This window comes from Penicillium hispanicum, assembly GCF_028827665.1.
Source record: "Penicillium hispanicum strain IBT 35686 chromosome Unknown utg000006l_segment0_segment0, whole genome shotgun sequence".
NCBI classification, from domain to species: Eukaryota; Fungi; Ascomycota; class Eurotiomycetes; order Eurotiales; family Aspergillaceae; genus Penicillium; species Penicillium hispanicum.
Genome location: NW_026623198.1, coordinates 1785319 through 1804627, shown reverse-complemented (window position 1 = coordinate 1804627; position 19309 = coordinate 1785319). Strand labels below are relative to the sequence as shown.

General features: G+C 50.9%; 8 protein-coding genes across 8 annotated transcripts; 3 read left to right on the top strand and 5 right to left on the bottom strand.

Annotated features, from left to right (window-relative positions):
* Positions 1 to 135: 135 nt before the first annotated feature.
* ksrA (3-dehydrosphinganine reductase) lies at positions 136 to 1257 on the bottom strand (the record flags this gene model as incomplete). The annotated part of the gene is made up of 3 exons (XM_056946162.1): positions 136 to 966; positions 1025 to 1156; positions 1216 to 1257. 3 exons carry the CDS (start codon positions 1255 to 1257, stop codon positions 136 to 138), a joined length of 1005 nt encoding a protein of 334 aa, XP_056798161.1.
* A 411-nt stretch (positions 1258 to 1668) lies between these two features.
* Positions 1669 to 3639, top strand: N7459_006993 (something about silencing 10 family protein; the record flags this gene model as incomplete). The annotated part of the gene is made up of 2 exons (XM_056946161.1): positions 1669 to 1849; positions 1910 to 3639. 2 exons carry the CDS (start codon positions 1669 to 1671, stop codon positions 3637 to 3639), a joined length of 1911 nt encoding a protein of 636 aa, XP_056798160.1.
* Positions 3640 to 4260: 621 nt separating this feature from the next.
* N7459_006992 (uncharacterized protein) lies at positions 4261 to 5949 on the bottom strand (the record flags this gene model as incomplete). Its single annotated transcript, XM_056946160.1, has 3 exons — positions 4261 to 5313; positions 5367 to 5458; positions 5673 to 5949. The coding sequence occupies 3 exons, from the start codon at positions 5947 to 5949 to the stop codon at positions 4261 to 4263; spliced, it is 1422 nt and encodes a 473-aa protein (XP_056798159.1).
* A 425-nt stretch (positions 5950 to 6374) lies between these two features.
* Positions 6375 to 10028, bottom strand: N7459_006991 (MutS family protein MSH5; the record flags this gene model as incomplete). Its single annotated transcript, XM_056946159.1, has 16 exons — positions 6375 to 6479; positions 6542 to 6680; positions 6740 to 6778; positions 6839 to 7040; positions 7110 to 7221; positions 7274 to 7355; positions 7412 to 7618; positions 7671 to 7760; positions 7814 to 7910; positions 7966 to 8323; positions 8371 to 8430; positions 8481 to 8558; positions 8609 to 9008; positions 9068 to 9443; positions 9503 to 9598; positions 9659 to 10028. 16 exons carry the CDS (start codon positions 10026 to 10028, stop codon positions 6375 to 6377), a joined length of 2811 nt encoding a protein of 936 aa, XP_056798158.1.
* A 277-nt stretch (positions 10029 to 10305) lies between these two features.
* Positions 10306 to 12693, bottom strand: hsp78 (chaperone ATPase HSP78; the record flags this gene model as incomplete). The annotated part of the gene is made up of 1 exon (XM_056946158.1): positions 10306 to 12693. The coding sequence occupies one exon, from the start codon at positions 12691 to 12693 to the stop codon at positions 10306 to 10308; it is 2388 nt and encodes a 795-aa protein (XP_056798157.1).
* A 280-nt stretch (positions 12694 to 12973) lies between these two features.
* N7459_006989 (translation elongation factor 1 subunit beta) lies at positions 12974 to 14042 on the top strand (the record flags this gene model as incomplete). The annotated part of the gene is made up of 4 exons (XM_056946157.1): positions 12974 to 13013; positions 13073 to 13112; positions 13389 to 13756; positions 13813 to 14042. The coding sequence occupies 4 exons, from the start codon at positions 12974 to 12976 to the stop codon at positions 14040 to 14042; spliced, it is 678 nt and encodes a 225-aa protein (XP_056798156.1).
* Positions 14043 to 14364: 322 nt separating this feature from the next.
* Positions 14365 to 14868, bottom strand: N7459_006988 (uncharacterized protein; the record flags this gene model as incomplete). The annotated part of the gene is made up of 1 exon (XM_056946156.1): positions 14365 to 14868. The coding sequence occupies one exon, from the start codon at positions 14866 to 14868 to the stop codon at positions 14365 to 14367; it is 504 nt and encodes a 167-aa protein (XP_056798155.1).
* Positions 14869 to 15205: 337 nt separating this feature from the next.
* N7459_006987 (retropepsin-like aspartic protease) lies at positions 15206 to 17956 on the top strand (the record flags this gene model as incomplete). The annotated part of the gene is made up of 4 exons (XM_056946155.1): positions 15206 to 15291; positions 15397 to 15666; positions 15738 to 17566; positions 17616 to 17956. 4 exons carry the CDS (start codon positions 15206 to 15208, stop codon positions 17954 to 17956), a joined length of 2526 nt encoding a protein of 841 aa, XP_056798154.1.
* Between the last annotated feature and the right edge of the window lie 1353 nt (positions 17957 to 19309).

Sequence of the window (19309 nt, the reverse complement as noted above, 5' to 3'; positions counted from 1 at the left end):
CTAAGAATGAGCGGCCCCGGTTTGAATCGAGAAACGAGCGTGCAGGGGTTAATCGGGCCAAATGAAGGGAAAGCCGCAATGGCAACACGGAGGGTATAATACAAGCACTGACACCAAATCAGCGGCAGCACATTTCTAATTAGGGCGCGGACCGGGAAGCCCATTTCTCTTGCCCCAGTTGAAGGCCTTGTTACGAAGATCGGGAACGACATGGAGGAACACCAGGTTGCTGAGCCAGCCGAGGAAGGTATCGCCCACAATGCTGTTTCGAGGGCTCGGTCCAAGAGCGGACCCCTTCATGACGTTGCCGACGAACATAGTGGTGATAAGATACTCGCCACGTTCCAAAGCGCTGATGGAAATCCGGGCAACCTCCTCGGGAGTCTGGGGCCTGTCCGCCTCTTCGAGCAGCTTGGTCAAGTCAGGCTTGATCTTCTGCTCGTTATCGAATCCCGGGCTGAGGATACCCATGGGAAAAACGGTATGAATCTTCACATCTGCAGCTGGGGCGTAGTTGCGGTGCCTCTGGGTATAAGCACCGTTGTACATTTCAATCTCTTGGCTGAGTGTGTCGGACAAAGCGCGGATTGCAGCCTTAGCAGGAGAGTAGGGCCCATACCCAGCGACTGGGACAAAGGCAGCGGTGGAGCAAGTGAAGATGAGATGACGGCGAGGATTCCGCATCTGGCTACTCGGGGGAATAGGAGACAGCCAGCTTCGAAGAGTGGCATGAGCCATGTTCGCCGCAGTCCAGTAGACATTGTCCATCTGCTGGCGTTGAATCTTCATTGGTACATCAATGAAGAATCCAGGGTGACAGAACCCAGCACAACACCAAACGACGTCAGGAGCAGAGCCGTCATTCCAGGTTGTGACTTCAGCGATCACTCGATCACACTCGGCAGCATCAGAAAGGTCGGCAGCAATGTACATGAACCGCTGCTTCAGCATGTTCCATGACTTAGTCTAAAAGCATATGAGCACAGCGGAAACCAAAGGATACGAAAAGACGCGGGATACTGACTTTGAGTTCCTCAACAGTGGCTTCAAGCTTGGAAACAGTACGTGCAACAATCACGACATTTGCACCTTTGCTGGCCATTTGAACCGCAACGGCTCGACCCATGCCCTCAGAGCCACCAGTGATGACCACGGTCTATATGAACAGAGTCAGTGGCTCCATTTCGGAGAAAAGGGGCGTCAGTCTGCACCCACACGGCCCGCGACCTCGAACTCGTTCTTTCGAGAGCCGAACATCTTGGCGAACGTATAGGCAATAGCGGTGCAGAAAAGTGCGGATATCCCCAAGACCGTGGTGGAAATATGAGCTGAGGAGATAAACGATAATGATTGAGGCATATGGAGAAGATGAGAAAGAAAGCAAAATCAAGGGATTGGGAGGTGAACTGCCTGCGACTGCCTTTCTCGATGTTTTTCTGATGCTGGCAGGAGCGACGCTGCGGGAACTCGGTACGCAGCAGAACACAGTTACCATACGGTGCATCAGTTATATTGTAATTAATCGGTATTGTGATACTAAAGAATGCAAACCAAGCAAACATTCCACTTTTGGACTGGCGGGTTACAGGCGGTGAGAGCAGGCCCAAAAAATTATTTTGTCGCAGTCCAGATCGTCTACGAGCAGTTCAGTACTTTGTTACATTCGCCATGGGCAAGAAAAGAAAGGCCGGTGGTCGCCCGGCGCAAAAGAGCGCAGCTCCTGCTCGAACTAAGTTCGATGCTGACGAGCGATTTGATGATTCCGAAGATGACTTCCAGGCTGGCCGTGATCAGATCCTGTTGGAGGAAGCTCCAGAGGCGAAGCGCCGGCGCAGAGTGGCTGAAGAAGGTAGGAAAAATCTTTGGATATATGTTATTTTTGATAGAGATAACTGACTCGTTCCTATAGAGGAGATTCTTCAGCCCTCCGACGAAGAGATCCTCGGCTACGAATCTGTTGACGAGGACGAGGATGATTATGATGAAGATGACATGGACCAGCTGAAGGACCGCCGGGACGCTGAATCTGATGAAGACGAAGAGGGCATTGCGGCGTGGGGTTCCTCAAAGAAGGATCTCTACAATGCCGATCAAATTGAGACCGAGGTCGATGCTCTGGAGGAAGAGCAAGAAGCGAAGAGACTGCAACAGAAGCAACTGCAGGCTATGGATGAAGCAGACTTCGGGTTCGACGAATCGGAATGGATGGACTCCGGCAAAGGAGCCGAAGACGAAGCCGAGGACGCAGGCGTCGTCACTGAAGTTCTGCCGCAGTTGGAGGTCACAAAAGATATGAGCACCGACGAGAAGCTGAAGATCTTGAGGTCAAGATATCCAGAGTTCGAACCACTAGCTAAGGACTATGTTGATCTGCAACCCACATACGAAGAACTACAGAAGGCGGCGGCAAGCGCCTCAACAACGACAGACGCCCTGGACGAGCCAGCCCCTGTGGCTGTCACAAAATTCCGAGCTCTGTCGACCTATCTCGGTACAATTAGCATGTACTTTATGCTTCTCGCTTCATCTCCTGATGGGAACAACAGTCACGCCCCCATGCCCCCCGCTGAGCTCCGACTACATCCCGTGATGGGCTCTCTGGTCAAATTTCGGAAGCTATGGGAGAAGGTCAAAGGCTTGGAGGAAATTGTCGAGGAGATTGAAGATTCTGAGAAGCCTGCGCCACCTGCTGCCAAGGTGACTAAGCCAGCTGCCGAATCCGACTCCACCAAGGCCCAGAAGAAACAGGCGAAAACCAAGGAGGCTAAGACCGTGAAGCCGAAGAAGCTTAGCAAGGCCGAGCGTGCCGCAGCCGCAGCACAAGCTGACGCCGAAGCTCGTCGTGCTGACCGTCTCCGTGAAACGGAGGCTGGCTTGGCCGATCTCGATGATTTGATTGCAGAGCCCACCCGGAAGCGCAAGACTCAGAAAAAGAAGACATCCGCCAAGGATGACGATTCTGACTTCGGTGACGAGGACGCCCTCACAGCACGCGAGGCTGAGGAGAAGGCCAAGCAAAAGCGTTCTCTTCGCTTCTACACATCCCAGCTCGCCCAGAAGGCTAACAAGCGTCATGCTGCTGGCCGGGATGCGGGCGGTGATGCTGATATCCCGTACCGCGAGCGTCTGAGGGACCGACAGGCCCGCCTCAACGCCCAGGCTGAGAAACGTGGACGTCAAGGGCCTGACATCGGCCAAGAGCTTGGTGGTGATAGTGATGATGAAGATCGTCGTGTCGCCAAGGAACTTCGTAATGATATTCACCAATCCGGTACCGATGACGACGATTACTACGACATGGTCGCTGCGCGTTCCAAGCAACGCAAGGACGAGAAGAAGGCTCGCGCCGATGCGTATGCAGCTGCCGCCCGCGAAGGTGGCCAAGTTGAGATGCAAGAAGAAATCGGACCGGATGGCAAGCGCGCTATTACCTACCAGATTGAGAAGAACAAGGGCCTCACCCCGAAGCGCAACAAGGACTCTCGCAACCCGCGTGTCAAGAAGCGCAAGAAGTATGACGAGAAGAAGAAGAAACTCGGCAGTATTCGCCAGGTCTATAAGGGCGGCGAGAGCCGTGGAGGTTATAGTGGTGAACTTACTGGTATCAAGAAGAACCTGGTCAAGAGTGTCAAGCTTTGAAACCAGTGTTCGCGCTGACCATACATTTCATGGATGTTTTCTACTCTTTCCTCAAGGCGTATTTTCTGGTTCCTGGAAGATAAAGGCATTTGATGTGTACATAGATTCAATTTCACATTTTCAAACGCAAAACCAGTCACTCTTCACCTTTTTTGTCACTAGTTGAACTCGATGTCAATGTCAATACCTAGGTATCATACTGCAGTGATATAAAACCCTAATTTCCTATTTATGGAGGCCCAAAGGGATTTTTGCGGTAGGCACATCAAGCAACAGTGCTCGAAACCCTTTTTCTCCAGCTGCTTCTCACTGTGTAGCTGCCTACGTAGGTAATATAAAGCTAGATGTATCTGTTCATATCTTTAAAGAATGGATAGCTAAACCGGGGTCAAACATAGTGGGAGTGCCAACAACTGACCACCAAAATTTCTAACAGAATGATCTGAACCTCCGCATACAATTTCACTCTCATACCTTCTTTGACCGCAATGGGAACATAGGCAAGCCCTCCGCGAACTGTGGACGACCAGGAATCTCCACAATACGAGATTTGTGGGATTTGCCTTTCGTACTGGAATGAGTCCTGGGTTAGCAGATTCCCATAAATCGGTTGGACTATGCTTACGGTGCGGGTGAAGTTGACATATCTAGAGCTTTATCCTTCCCGTGATCTTGTGAACGCCGACTTCGCTTTGGCACAATGTCCCGGGACACTCGACGAATCTTCTCCGAAAATCGATCATTACTGTTTCGAATACTCGAGCTGGGACTCTGGGATTTGGGGGTGCGGTATGTAAGGTCTGAAATCGGAATTGGGGCTGCATCAGATCTCCTGCGAGTATATGGAGGGAGGGTATCAGTAGGCGACATTTCCGATGAGGAAACCTGTCGGTTATGAGTAAAGCGTTCCGAGTCGCCATTCTGGGAGTCCCCGTGTTGCGATTGGGAGATAGAGGTCGAATCTGCCGTTGAGGGTTCACGACTGATTAGACTGGCAGGATGTGTGCTGCCAACAATTTGTTTATAGGTATCGCCGTCGATTCCGAGACTCATCGGCGAGAGCGGGAGGCATGCATCGAGGGAAGTTGGCGTTTTCGGTTCCGTTGTCAGGTTAAGTGTTCCTGGGAGCATCACGTCATTGGAACCCTGAGGACTCTGCAGCTGCGATGGCGGCACACTTGTATCCTGAGTGGTTGAAGTTGTCTGACTTGGCTCCTCTAGATCCGAGTCCTGGTGCAAGGCTGCTAGCCAGGCATGTTCCAAGCCATCCCTTGCTGTAGAACGGTCCCTTGGCATGGCGGCGAGCATTTTCTGTAAGAAATCAGGCACCTCTGGGCTGCTGTTGCTTTGCGTCACTGATACCAAGGGCAGGTCTGCTTGTGCCTTGTAGTATGCGAGCAGATCCTTTCGTCCCAAGAAAGGCAATTTAGATGTGAGCAGGTAGTAAGTTATCACACCCAGAGACCAAATATCAGCCTCTGGCCTGAAACCAACCTCGGACGGTTGTTCTGCCTCACTGTGCTCCCTTATTCGTTCATAGACCTCCGGCGCAACGAAGGCTGGCGTGCTTTCGAATGTTGGCGGACCCGTTAATCCTCCAATCGCTCGCTTTTTGATACCGAAATCTCCAATCTTGACCCACCAGTCTGGACCTGTGGATAAAACGAAGACATTCTGAGAGAAGTTAGAAAATCAGCAGATACTAAAGAATCTGGGGTGGAGACTACCTGAGGTTTTAGGTCGCGGTGGACGAACCCATTGCTATGCATGAAATCCAAGCCCTCGAGAAGCTGGAGCGTTATATGTTGAACCTCTTTCTCTGGGAAATGTCGAAAAATATAATTTTGAAAATTTCCCAGAGGCAGATACTCCATGCAGATAAAGATAGACTCTTCGTTTTCGAACCAACCCGATGATTTCACGAAACATCCGTCAAACTTGGTTCCGGGTTAGCATGATGACTGACTTCAAACCGGGAATCACAAGGATCGGTACTCTTTGTTGTGAAAATCTGGCAATTGCTTCTAGCTCACGATTATAGTCGACAGTCTCAGACCCCGGTCCAGTCTTGGGCACTTGCTTGACAGCCCGCAGTTTGTTCCCATCATCGGACACGCTCTCCTCCAGCCACACCGTTCCAAGGGTACCGATACTCAGATATCGCTTTCTCTTCCATTGTTCCTCGCGCTCTCGACGTCTTGAGCGTCGACCCGCAGCTGAAGTGGATTCGAGAAATGTGTGGGTGGTATGCTCCGAGTCGAGCTCCGTGGGTAGTTTGGCGTCCTTGACGAGTTCTGAAACTTGCGACATGTGACATGGAAACCCCAGATGAAAGTCTGATAGAAAGGCTCTAGATCAAGAACAAGCATAAGATGGAAGCATACGAAAGGATTTGGATTGCAGACAAAACTATCATCGAACCGAAGAGTTGCATAAGGAATATTCCAGGCCGCCAGCACGAAGTCGTAAGACGCAAGCCGCAGCACATGGGTAAGACCGGGGTAAGACTGGGGTAAATTCGTCAATTTGGCCCCCCCGACACTAGTTACTGCGAACGTCGTGAGTGGACAGGGCAAAGCGGGATGGAGCGGGGATGTGATCATACAGCTGTTAACAGTATAGATCGACGTGTCGCCACAGCCAATTAAGCATGGACAAGGCGTACCAGCAATTTCCACAATCGTATGCATACATCTAGGAATAGCGAGAATAGCCAGCCCCCTAGCGGCCCAGTCCTAAGTGGTCGTATCGAACAGTTCTTCTAGGGTCGCTTTAAGATCGCGCTCCGGGTTTCCATTACCCGAAAGGTCTATTCCGAGGAAGTGTCGTGCCAGCGAGTCCTAAACTTAGATCAGAATTGGAGACACATGCCAGAATACCGGAAGGGCTGTGTTGTTCGTACCGCACTTCGAAGCGTGTGCGTCTCTTCGGCAGAAAGAGTGGCACATGCAGCAATGAGGTTCTCGCCTTGAACTGCGAGAGAGGCTATCTCATTCGCACGAGAGACGATGGCCGAGTCGATCCCGTTGATTGCGGCGCAACTAGAGTTGAATTAATCAGTCGGCAGATGTAGAAGATAGAGACACAGGAACTCCCATACATAACACCAAAGCTCTTGGTGCTGCGCCCGGATCGAAAGCTGTTTGGTCTTTAGCAGTTGCCAATTGTGGGTGAGAATAGCGAGGGGGTTTGAACAAACTTGTAGAGATATGTGACTTGATCCTCCACTTCTTGGGACTCTTCACAAACTTTGACTTCCATGTGTCCCAGCTGTAGACTCGGCTGGGGCGTAAGGAAACCATGCTCGAATATTTCGTGAAAATGAGTGGCCGCAATAACCTTTGGAACATCTTGAAGAGCCAGGAGATACTCGAATATTCCACAGGCTAGCCCGATTCCATCTAAATTAAATCATGAATCAACCCTCATCCGAGTACATAGCCAAGTCCACAAGTCTGGAGGGCACAAACCACTTTCGTTTGTTCCCTTTCCGAACTCATCAATAAGGACTAAACTCTGGCTCGTGACTTGCTTCAGACACAGAGAGATCTGCTGTAGATCGTTCATGAAAGTGCTTTGGATCTGGTGTGGTCAGCTGCATTACAGCACCCGTGATCTATTTACTCATTCACACCTTAGAAACACTCTCTGGGGTGTTAATCTTCGTCAAGATTTTGTCTGTGATTCCCAGTTCCGCACTCTCGGCAGGCACAAAGCTACACTCTTAGCCTTGCAAATTGACGACGTGCAAACCGAATAGACTTCGACTTACCTCCCAATTTGTGCCAAATAGACAATGAGAGCCACCTGTTTCATGTAGACACTCTTGCCTGAGTAATTTGGCCCGGTCAATAAAAGCATACTGGGAATATGATTCTCCGGCATGCTGAGTGGAATAGTTCCTGCGTGCTCACTTCCGCCCATGAGCAGTGTATCATTTGGAACGTAAGAAGACACCGTCAATTCTTGAAGCATATGACTGTTGGATGTGTTAGTATAGTTGAGTCATGCGAAAGAATATCTTCGCCTACCGGCCACCCTTGATCTTGATAATATTCTCCGTTGTCATGCGCGGCCGTGCTAACTTATAAAAGCTAGCTGCCTGCGAAAGAGCCAGAAGACTGGGAAATATCGGTCAGAATCTCCCGATTCAGTTCATTTGGAGCGACAGAACCTGTCAAGATCCCCACACATATCAGATGCTTCAACCAGTACGTTCTCGTATTGAAGAATCCTTTGAGCCAAGTCGTATACAATCTCGATTTCCTTTTCTGGGAAGAGGCAACTCTGTCAGAAGTGTTGTCTTCCTAACAGATGTATACTCACCGCAGATGAGGCCGTAAATATCTCCAAGCTTGCCATCCAGTTCCCTCATTCGAAAGTCTTTGAAGTAAGCTCTGGTCTCTGTGATAAACACCAATTCCCAGCACTCGTCATCAGAGCCAGCATATGCAGCATCGCCTCGATCATTGAGTGGAATGGCAATGTTGAACCCAAGCTGAGGGAAGTAGATCACGTTCACATCAATGCCAGTCTCCTCCGGAATAGTCATTGCAATATCGATCGCGACATGTTTGAGAAGGCTATCTAGACCATCGTAGCGGTCCTTCATTCTGTCAAGATCTCGATCCAGACCCTGTTTGACCACCGTCCTGCCTTGTTCCTCGGAGTTGTCAATGTCGACCTAGAAGGATCAGTTGCCGAACGCCCATAATATGGTAAGATACTTACAATTTCCTGAATCATTCGGCCTACCCTGTGGAGCTGTGCTGCTTCAAATACCCGCAAGCTCTATCTCATTTAGTTGGCTGAGCGTGAGATAAGAGCTTAAAAATTCTGACCTTTGTTCGCATAGCCAGCTTCTCTGCTCCCGATATATCTTGTAAGGCGCCGTGAATGTCGATGGAATAGAAAGCGAACTACCAAATTTCGTGAGCAACAATGTAGCCTACACCGAACAAGGACATACAGCCAAGAGATTTGCCCAAACCGTGGTCTTGAATCCCGTGATCTTTGCGCTTCCTGTACTGATTCCTTTACGAAGGTTGGTCATTACCGGCCGAAGATTCTTGATATGCTTGAGGGCCTTGGTCATTTTATCCAAGACTGACATGTTGTCCGGTCGCGCGAATACTCCGATAAAGTCATGTCTTCCTCGTATGGTATCCAGACTGAGGCTAGGACCGAAAAAGATCCGCTTGAGCTTGGCCCTACCTTGAGGGGTGTACGCAAAGCGCCGGAAAAGACCATAGATTGATAAACCCTCCTTCCCAGACGCTGACTTATTGCCTGGGCCCTGGTTGAACATGTTTGGATGCGACTCGGACTGTATAATCTGGAGAGACAGAAAAGCATTTCCAGAAAGCCACCTGAAGTATGATGTTTAGAAGTGCATAGTGTGTAGATAGAGATATGCACGACGACTTACATTGTATCGCGCAGGCGAAACATCTCTAAAGATCTGACCTTGAAGCCATTGCTCTCCATCTGCACTGCACTCGTACCTGTAGTTCTGCGTCTCTGCAGGTATGTGAGAACTGCTCCGGTGCAGCCAATTGTGACTGGATTTTCCATGTCGATGGCACTGGATATGTGTAACAGCCTTCCCTCATGCAGCGTAAAGCCCATGTCCTCTGGGCTCACTTCTTCTGGCCCAGAAATACCACCGTGAGGCACAAAGAAACGAACTCGATCTTCATGAGATGATGCCACCTCTAAAGCCACGAGCCTATTCTCTGCGTTGGAGTAGCTGAACTCTTGCGTGGGACGGACATCCACTTGGTACGGTAGATACGAAGCCGAATCTTGATTTTTAGATTTAGTATCATGGCTCGCAAAGGTAAAAAAATCTGGTTTGTGATACCATTTTCCTGCGCAAGGTTTTGACCTTGACCTTGTATACTGAGCAGATCGACCCGAGGAGGTGTCAATATCACGGTAGGTTTGATCTGAAGGATCACTTGAGCCGAGTCAGTAGCTTGTATTAAACTGCAATGGCTAAACACCAATCTATACGTACGAGTCTCTATGACCTCCACTCCACCGGAATGGCTATCTCCAAGGAGATGCATCCTCTCCTCTTCTGCCGAATAGTAAGCGCATCCCACGGTTCCATAATCTTTCATGTCAATTGCGGCGATAATGTGTGCGAATTCATCATCAGTGTAGCTTTCTGACCGAGTAGCTTCGGCTTCCGTTTCGGTCCGAAACGGGGTTCGCAATTGCCTTGTTGTTGGCAATGTTGACTGGTGGGGTGAGGTTGCGCGAGTGAGGGATGCCCGGCTCGACGGCCGTGCTTCGTTGCCAGGTTTTGACCTAGACGTACGGGGAGTCACAAGAGGGGGATGAAAAATGCCCGGTGAGCGCTTTCTCTTCTGCGAGGAACGCATTGTATTGAAGTTTTGGTATAGAAGGTTGACGTGCGATGAGATGGAACAAGGATGGAAAGGATACTGAGTGGGCCGGGTCACGTTGGCCTCAACTTCAAATCTACGGAATCACTACAAACCAGGAAGTAACTATTCATTGAGCAGTGTTACATTATTGTACAATAGATGGGAGTGCAGTTAGTATACAGAGGTCGTAATAACATGAGAGAATACCCAGACGCATATGCCAGAAGTCAAACACCAGAAATGCCACTTGAAACACCACATAAGTACGATTTTATGCATTTTCATCAGTACCCTCAGATGAAACCATCAGTGCGGATTTATCGTCATTGAGAGATACCCGAGCAGTTTGGCCAGAGATGACCTCCCCACGAATGATCTTATCGGCCAGCCGGTTTCCGATCTCCTTGGCAATGAGGCGATTGAGGGGGCGGGCGCCAAATCTCGGATCGTAGCCTTTCTCGCACAGCCAGTCCTTGATCTCCTCGTTGACCTGCAGGGTCATGCGACGGCTATCAAGGCGGGACTGCAGTTCCTTGATTCGGATGTCGACGATATCGCGCAGAGCTTCCCGCGAGAGGCGCTTGAAAATGATGAACTCGTCGATGCGGTTCAAGAACTCAGGCGGGTACGCGCCCTGCACAACGTCGAGAACTGCGCTTTTGATGTCTGACGGGATCTCGGCCTCGCCAGTATCCTTGTAGGAGTGTAAGGGATCGGCACCGACCAGAATATCAGCTCCCAGGTTGGAGGTCAGGACAATCAATGTGTTTCTGAAATCGACCTTGTGCCCTTGAGCATCCGTAAGGAAGCCTTCATCGAGGACTTGCAGCAGCAAGGCCGAGATATCCCGATGCGCCTTCTCAAATTCATCGAAGAGAAGGACAGCATATGGCTTTCGTCGGACAGCCTCGGTGAGCTGGCCAGCGTCATCGTAGCCAACGTATCCGGCCGGTGAACCAATCAGACGGCTGATAGTGTGCTTCTCCTGGAACTCGCTCATGTCGAATCGCACAACGGCCGTCTCGGTAGAGAAGAGGAATTCGGCCATTTTCTTGCAGAGCTCAGTCTTTCCAACACCAGTGGGACCAAGGAACATGAATGAAGCCAGCGGGCGGTTTTCACCACTCAAGCCCGCTCGTTGCATCCGCACGGCATTAGCAACAGCGGATAGAGCCTCATCTTGTCCACGAACAGACTTGCGCAGGGTATCTTCCATGCGGATCAGCTTCTCGACCTCTCCAGCCATGAGTTTGTTGACAGGAATACCCGTCGTTCGAGAAACAACATTGCCAATGTCGTCCGCAGTGACAGAGTCGTGAATCAAGTTCTGCTTCCCCGACTCTTGTTCCGCCCCTTCTTTAGGCAACTTGGATTCGAGGTCTGGGATGGTAGAGAAGCGGAGCTCTCCTGCTTTAGCAAAGTTACCCTCGCGTTGTGCCTGCTCAAGCTCGAACCGGGCGCGCTCCAATTCCTCCTTGGTCATTTTGATGTTGTCGATTTCGGCCTTTTCTTTCGCCCAAACTTCAGTCAATTTTCCAGCCTCTTCCTGCTTCTCTTTCAACTCTTCCTGGAGCTTGTCGCGTCGTTCGCGGCTGCTGACATCTGTTTCTTTGCGCAGAGACTCGAGCTCGATTTGAATAGTGGTTATGTCGCGCTCTAGTTCGCGAATCGCATCAGGCTTGGACTCCTGCTGCAGGCGAAGGGCGGACGCAGCTTCATCCACTAGATCGATGGCTTTGTCGGGAAGGAACCGATCGGTAATGTAACGGTTGCTGTAGGTCGCAGCAGCAACAAGAGCACCATCGGTGATCCGCACGCCGTGATGCACCTCATACTTGTTTTTGATACCGCGCAGAATGGAGATTGTCGACGCGACCGACGGCTCACCGACTTGAATGGGTTGGAACCGCCGGGCGAGGGCCACATCTTTTTCAATCAAGCGGTATTCATTCAGGGTGGTGGCACCGCAGCATTGAAGTTCGCCTCGGGACAAGGCAGGCTTCAGCAAATTACTGGCATCAATGCTGCCCTCGGCCTTGCCCAGTCCCAGCAACGTGTGGAGCTCGTCGATGAAGAGAATCACTTTGCCATGTGCATCTTCGACCTCCTTCAGTACCGCCTTCAGACGCTCCTCGAAGTCACCACGGAATTTGGCGCCCGCAATCAGCGAGCCCAGATCCAGCGAGACGACACGCTTGTTCTTGATGCTTTCAGGGACATCGCCCTGCACGATGCGCTGGGCCAGACCCTCGAGCACGGCGGTCTTACCAGTACCCGCGGCGCCGATCAGCACAGGGTTGTTCTTGGTGCGTCGCGACAGCACCTGGATGGTTCGATGGATCTCGGCATCTCTTCCAATGACCGGGTCTAGCTTGCCTGCCTTGGCCCTTTCCGTCAAGTCGACACCGTATTGTTCGAGGGCGGCCTTTTCAGGCTCTCCGCTCATGTTCATGCGATGCGTACCGCCGGGTGGATGTGGGCGCCCATTGGCATAATGACGCACTGCGAAAGCAGGGGCGTTTCGGACAGATGACGCGAGGAGTAACGGGGACCTCGCGAGGAAAGACGAGCGCGAGGTTGTCGATAGCAGTTGAGTCGATGAGAGTCGAGGGGATCGCAGCAGTCGGGTGCGAGCGGAGAGAGAGAGTCTCGCCGCCATGGTGGAGAGTGCGCAGAGCAAAGGTCTACCAGGCCGCGACGTCCACCGGATGCAATTAAATAATGTAGGAGCACCGGCGCATCGCGAGGCTTCTCGAAAGCTCCACTACAGTGGCGGAAGCTCCGTCGCGACTGGTCAAGCTCCGTCACCACTTCGGTCACGTGGACGCGCCCGATTTAAGGCCAAAAAAAACCTTTACCCCTCGGTCCTCCCACTTTGTTTTCTTTCCCGTCTTTTCCTTCCTCTCCTTTTCTCCCCAGAACATCCACATCCGTTCACAATGGGTTTCACCGACTTCGTCTCTGACGCCGGCCTGACTTGTAGGCGCTCCCCTTGGCACTTCTGTCTTTGCCTAATGGAAAACTGACTGTGCCCCCAGTGGCCAACAACTACCTGGCTACTCGGAGCTATGTTGTCGGGTAAGAGACACCAACCCCTCCTTTTTGGTTCCTACTTCCTCGTGGAAAATTGCACACTCGTTGCTTCGATCTTTGGGAAAGACTATGTCTTGTGTTCCGAGCCCCCTGCTTCTATGATGAGAACAAATTGGTCCGTGTTTAGGAGGCGGCTTAAGACCCCGCCGGATGACTACATCCAATTGCGAGAAATCGCGTCTCTGATCTTGATTGCGCTTGTCGCTTGCATTGCCAATCACACGCCGCTTGTCGATTACCGATACTGACGGTCCTCGACAGCTCTTCCCCCAGCCAGGCCGACGTTGTGACCTTCAAGGCTTTCAGCGCCGCCCCCGACGCTGCCAAGTACCCCCACATTGCCCGCTGGTACAAGCACATCGCTTCCTATGAGAGCGAGTTCTCCACCCTCCCCGGTGACGCTTCCAAGGCTTTCACTGCCTACGGTCCCGAGTCCTCCGAGTTGCCTGTCAACCCTAAGGACAAGCCCGAGGAGGAAGATGAGGACCTCTTCGGCAGCGACTCCGAGGAGGAGGATGCCGCCGTTGTTGCCGAGCGCAACAAGCGTCTCGAGGAGTACAAGGCCAAGAAGGCCGCCAAGCCCAAGCCCGTCGCCAAGTCTCTTGTCACCCTGGAGGTGAAGCCCTGGGGTACGTTTTGTGAAATCTTTGCTTGTGTTGGTCTGTTACTAACGATGCCGCTACAGATGACGAGACCAACCTTGAGGAGCTCGAGGCCAACGTCCGTGCCATCGAGCAGGACGGCCTGGTCTGGGGTGCTTCCAAGTTCGTTGCCGTCGGCTTCGGTATCAAGAAGCTGCAGATCAACCTGGTCGTCGAGGACGAGAAGGTGTCCACCGATGAGCTCCAGGCGCAAATTGAGGAGGACGAGGACCACGTCCAGTCCACCGATGTTGCTGCCATGCAGAAGCTGTGATTTGAGATGCCCATTTACGAAGCAGAGATGGCGTGATGATGGAATTTTGATGTCTTAGGAACCCCTTAGTTACGAACTCTAAAATCCGGTCTGATAACGATCGGTCTGATGAAAAATTCAAAAATTTTCATGACCCTCTTGGTGTTTTGTCTTCTGTACTTTTATCCTTCGTGCCTCACGTGGTGAATCGCGCAAGATTTACCTAGGTATATTATGCGGGCGTCACCGACGTCACAGTTGAGGATGGCCGAATATAGTCGAGTGTCTGCACATGCAGCCATCGAACTGACGGGAGACTTTTCCTCTTTATGTTGCCTTGGAATCAGTTTGGACAGTCCACAGTCTTGAAGACTCCATTACCCAGTTGGATCAGACACTGCTCCGACTGGGTCCCTCCCACGTTACCAGAGATAAACACAACGAGCACGGCGGCATAGGCAGCCGAAGCACCATATATCTCTGCGCGGCTCGCATTGGTCAACAATGCAATGCTGAGCGCAAATATAATTGTATATGCGACTACCATTCCCAGCTTTGCGGTCGGATTGCTAACGAGGTAGAGACTGACGATAGCAACAGCCAAAAGACCTGCGGCACAGAGCATGCTGATGATGGCAACTGTCCATGCTACATGCCGGCCTTGGTATCGTGAAGTATGATCGAATGAGTCTCTGAACCGTTCCTGAAACACCCAAGAATCTTGCAACAGCTTTGAGAGCGGATCACTAGCCGCTGGCGTTCGCAAAGCTATCATGTCGTCTTCATCTTCAAACAGATTCTTGGCGAGTCCACTAATCAGTGGAGCTGATTTACCGGTAACACCCATAACATACTGCTGGCAAGTGGCTAAGATTCGATTGCTTGGGGGACTGAAGTTGGCAATCTGGGCCCCAAGCAAGAGTGCCTCATCTGCATTGCCATGCTGATTAGAACTTTTCGACACTAAAGTATTCGGCCTGGAACGAACGATATTCTTTGATCCTAACCGATAACTCTCCCGCTTGCTGTAAGCGTCCCCTCTCAAGCTCCGCCCCCTCTTGGGCAAGCTCTGTCAGTTTCTCCCAGCTTCGCGATGCCTGACGAGATTCGAGATTGGAACACCTTCGCGCTTCATTGTCCAGCTCATCGATCTCATATTCGAGTTGAATCAATCGACTTTGCAAATGAAGAAGATTCCGCGCGCCCAGTCGTCCGAATTTGCGAAAGACCAAGGCCTCGCCGTCGGGATCTTTTCCCATCCAACTCGCGAGTGCAGGATAACCATCTCGAGCACTAGCCAGCTCTAAGTCAGGTTGGTTGGAGTGCTTGCAATTCATCCTTAGCTGATTCTGCTATGAACAATAGACGTCTATAGTGATGGGAGTTTGGAGGCTTGGGGACTTTTCACCTGGGTGAAGTGTGACAGCGCTGACCAGCCACCGCCACCTGCAGGCGCGGTTGGACACGTCGCATTCGGCCAGTCAGGTCTGAGACGAGTCTCGCTGCCTAAAGGACTATTTCTCACTCGACTCCTGAAAACTACAGACTTCCCTCTTTCCATCCCAATTTCTGATCGATACCTGTTGATTGTCGCCTTGGTTATCACGTATTATCCTCGCGCACTGCGGAAGAGGGTACGAGTCATGTAAGACGCGCTTCTAACTTCAGCCTCACATCGGGTGATCTTCGTGTCGCATTTAACTAACTTGTACGCAGGGTCTCCACCCAGCCCTTGCGGGCGTTGCAATATGCAGACTACACCCAACCCTATACCTCAAAAGAAACCTTCCAGTCGTCGGGAAAGGATCCTCGGCCGTCACACCCACCTTCTTCTAGCGCTGTGTACGAAGGCTATAAATTCTTCAGAGCGGATCCGATTCCTGGGCAGAAGGCAACATGGGCTCGGGTGGAACGGGCTCAGATGCACCTGAATCAAAGTGGACTCTCCAAAACGGTACGAAAGCGGTCTAACAAAGTCCATACGGCGTTGCAATACGAACAGCTGTCTAATATCCGGCGTCCCCATGTCGACGAACAACTCGACGAGCGACGGAGATCGGACCCTGGAGTCAAGTGGAGCTATGTCTACGCCAAGGAATGCGACGGGCATTTCAAGACCAGAAGCGCTCAGCGTGATGACTTTCTCTCCAAGGGGCCCATTACACCCAAGACCCATCCCGGAGCTCCCGCGGGCGACTTGGTCGATTCAAGTCTTCCGCCCGACTCTGCTTCGCCGGTTTCTATGCCTGACCATCAGTGGAAAATGGAGGCGCAACAGGAGCCATGTCCCCTCTCTGAGAAGCAGCTGATCCAAGAGGTCCGAAATATCTATGCCGGCTTAATGATGATCGTGGAGAAGTGCATCAAGATCGAAGAACCAGAATTGGCCGATCGGCAATGGCAGGCCCTGATCGCTTCGCTTCGAGACGACCACCATGACTTCTTTATGGCCCCAAAGGATTCTCCCTTGAATAGGACGGAAGACCGTCAGGCCCAGGATCATCCACCAGTTGAAGTCTCGCACGACCATGCATTATCAAACCAAACGAAAGCCACTATTGAGCAGAGACGAATTCAATTTAGGAATATAATCTTGGCTTTAAAATCTGTGAGGCCAAGCGAACAGTGGATCGACATGATCCACTTTATCGAGAATGCGTTTGACCAGCGCCACGACCACACGATACCGCAGCATAAAATGGCCAACTCTAATAGCGAGAGGACTTCGCACGAGACACCTGATTTTGAAATTCCAGGAAAACTTGGTAATCATTCCATCAAAGCGCTTGGGGATACTGGGGCGAAGAGGAATTTTATCCGGGAGCAGCATGCCGTCCGCTTGAGGCTGCCAATAGACCGAAGCGTCACCCAGAAGGTCGTCATTGGCAGTGGGAAGGAAATCACCACAACAGGAGTGGTCAGCGCCCCTTTCCGCTTCCAAGAGGAGGGTAAGGTCTACTGGCTCGAGTTCCATGTCCTTCCCAAACTCATCCACAACGTCATTCTTGGCAAGCCATTCCTGAAACTGACCGAGACCTTGACCAACTTCGCCAACTTCAGCCGCCGTGTAAAAGAAATATTTGCTAAGCGCATTTCGCAAGCCGATATTCTATATCTCGGAGACTCGGGCTACCTGTTTGAGGGTTCTATCAATGGCCATGCGCATACCGCCCTTGCCGACTCTGGTGCAAAAGTGCTAGTCATGGACGAGGCATACGCACGAAGCGTCGGTGTTAATATCCACACGGGATCTGAACATACTACGCGATTGCGATTTGCTGACGGGTCTACTGTGAACACATCCGGTATGGCCTACGGCGTTGACTGGCGATTTGGCCGCGATACTGAATTTACATCACCCTATCGGCTGGACTTCCACATTCTCCGGGACTCGCCCGCGAACGTCATTCTGGGCGGCACGTTCCTTTATCAGAATAGTGCTTTCTCACAGTATCACCGTTATCTGATAGACAGTGACGAGGATGATGATGAGCTAGCTCTCTGTGCAATTGACATTGATGAGAAGGGAAGGAAGCACATGATAAGTAAGAATGCATCCCCAAGCCCCGAATGCTTATCGCTCATTCTATACAGAAAAAGGAATTCCCTGTACCATTGGTAATCTTGAGTTTTTGGAGCTTATCCGCCGTGGCGAAGAGGACGATCGTATATATCTCCTCCCAAGAGACCAACAAGCAGTCGCAAAGGCCAGTGAGAGCCAGCGGAGGGCAGAATGGGACAGAACGTATGCTGATTTGAAGGCAACTGATGATTCAGAGAAGCTCCAGCAGCATTTTGCAGCCGCTGTTGCGCAACTAAAGCCTATGGAGCCATTTCGCTCAAAGTCCAGTGGTAGGAAGCTTGTTCGGAAGTGGTTGAACTGGCCCCGGCGTGGACATGATGGGAATTGCGAATGTGATTCGGCGAACGTCTAAATATACGAGCAAATGTGGACTTTTGATATATCAAGAGAGTTTAAAGGTTATATCAGCTACCAGGGGGCTAACGGCGCCCCCCGGACCCTCAGCCGTAGGGGGGATGCGCCGTAGAATGTAGCTATGCGAAGCGCACAAGGGTATATTGGGCACACCAGGATTTGGCCTCTAGCTTGACACTGCACATCCAGTGGACTCTGAGGAGTAGTGAAAAGGAGGGCTGGCCAGAAATCACAAGGGCGGCTAACATTCTGGTAGTCTCATTCACGACAATATTCAGCCAGACGAAGCGCAGCAGTTGTACCGATTCTCTGGTCGCTACCTCAATCGTGGACTCCTTGATCCTTGTGATGCGCGCAGAACGTCGATCCACCAGTCACTGCGGGACCGGATTTCCCTTCCCATCATCTTCGTCATCAATAGTGGTGATTTAAACGCAGACCTGCAATGTCGTGGACCTGGTCTCCCAGGGCCTAGTATAGGGGCAGATAGGGTATACAGTGGTCTGTCAGGAACTATGTCAACTAAGTGTCTTGTATCTTTTCCTGAATCAGTACCTTATACCAAGACGTGCTGACAACATTATTTTGCCGAGACAGGTAGATAGGAAAGGACATATCATCTGGTTTCTTGGCGTTCAGGAAGAGAGAGGGGAATATAGATGATAAGCAGTGCCTTGGTAAAGGAGCTTTGGAACAAATCTTGTAGAAAGATAAGCAAAGCAAAACTGAGTGAACGTACATTCACCAGAGATAGATTATCAGATAGATCAGATGGCAGCATATAAGGATGAGGTTGAGGGATAACTGAGTAGCATGGTCTTTATAATCTTACCCTCTAGGGTGAGCTTATACGGACTTTGTTGAAAGGTTAGGATTACCAGAGATATACTGGCCAAAGAGTGGTCGAGAAGGAAAGATTGGTATTATAGTAAGATAGTGCTAAGGCTCTGTACGTATAAGAAAAGCGCAGTGTAGGTGATGCCTATTTGGCTTATTCATTGACTGGCTACCTACCTAGGTAGGCAATCTGGGAACCCTGATTTTTAGGTCAAGGTTGACTGGAAGCCCTTCATGTATGAGAGTAGTCTCTTTCAGTGTATGATAGTAATTTGAGGCCACCAAGGCTCATAAAGATACAGCTATCAGAGCCACACTCTGATAGAAATATCTTGCTGATGCGTATATTCCAAAGATCCCCATGGTTTCTAGGACTGTAGTTATATGTCAGAGCCTGCTAGGATATTAGGGCCAATGAACTGACATTGCAACAACCAGCACAGTATTTCCGGATACTAGCTGGCAGAGATCAAAGATCGATTGATCTCCCTTTATGGAGAGAGAGAGAGAGAAA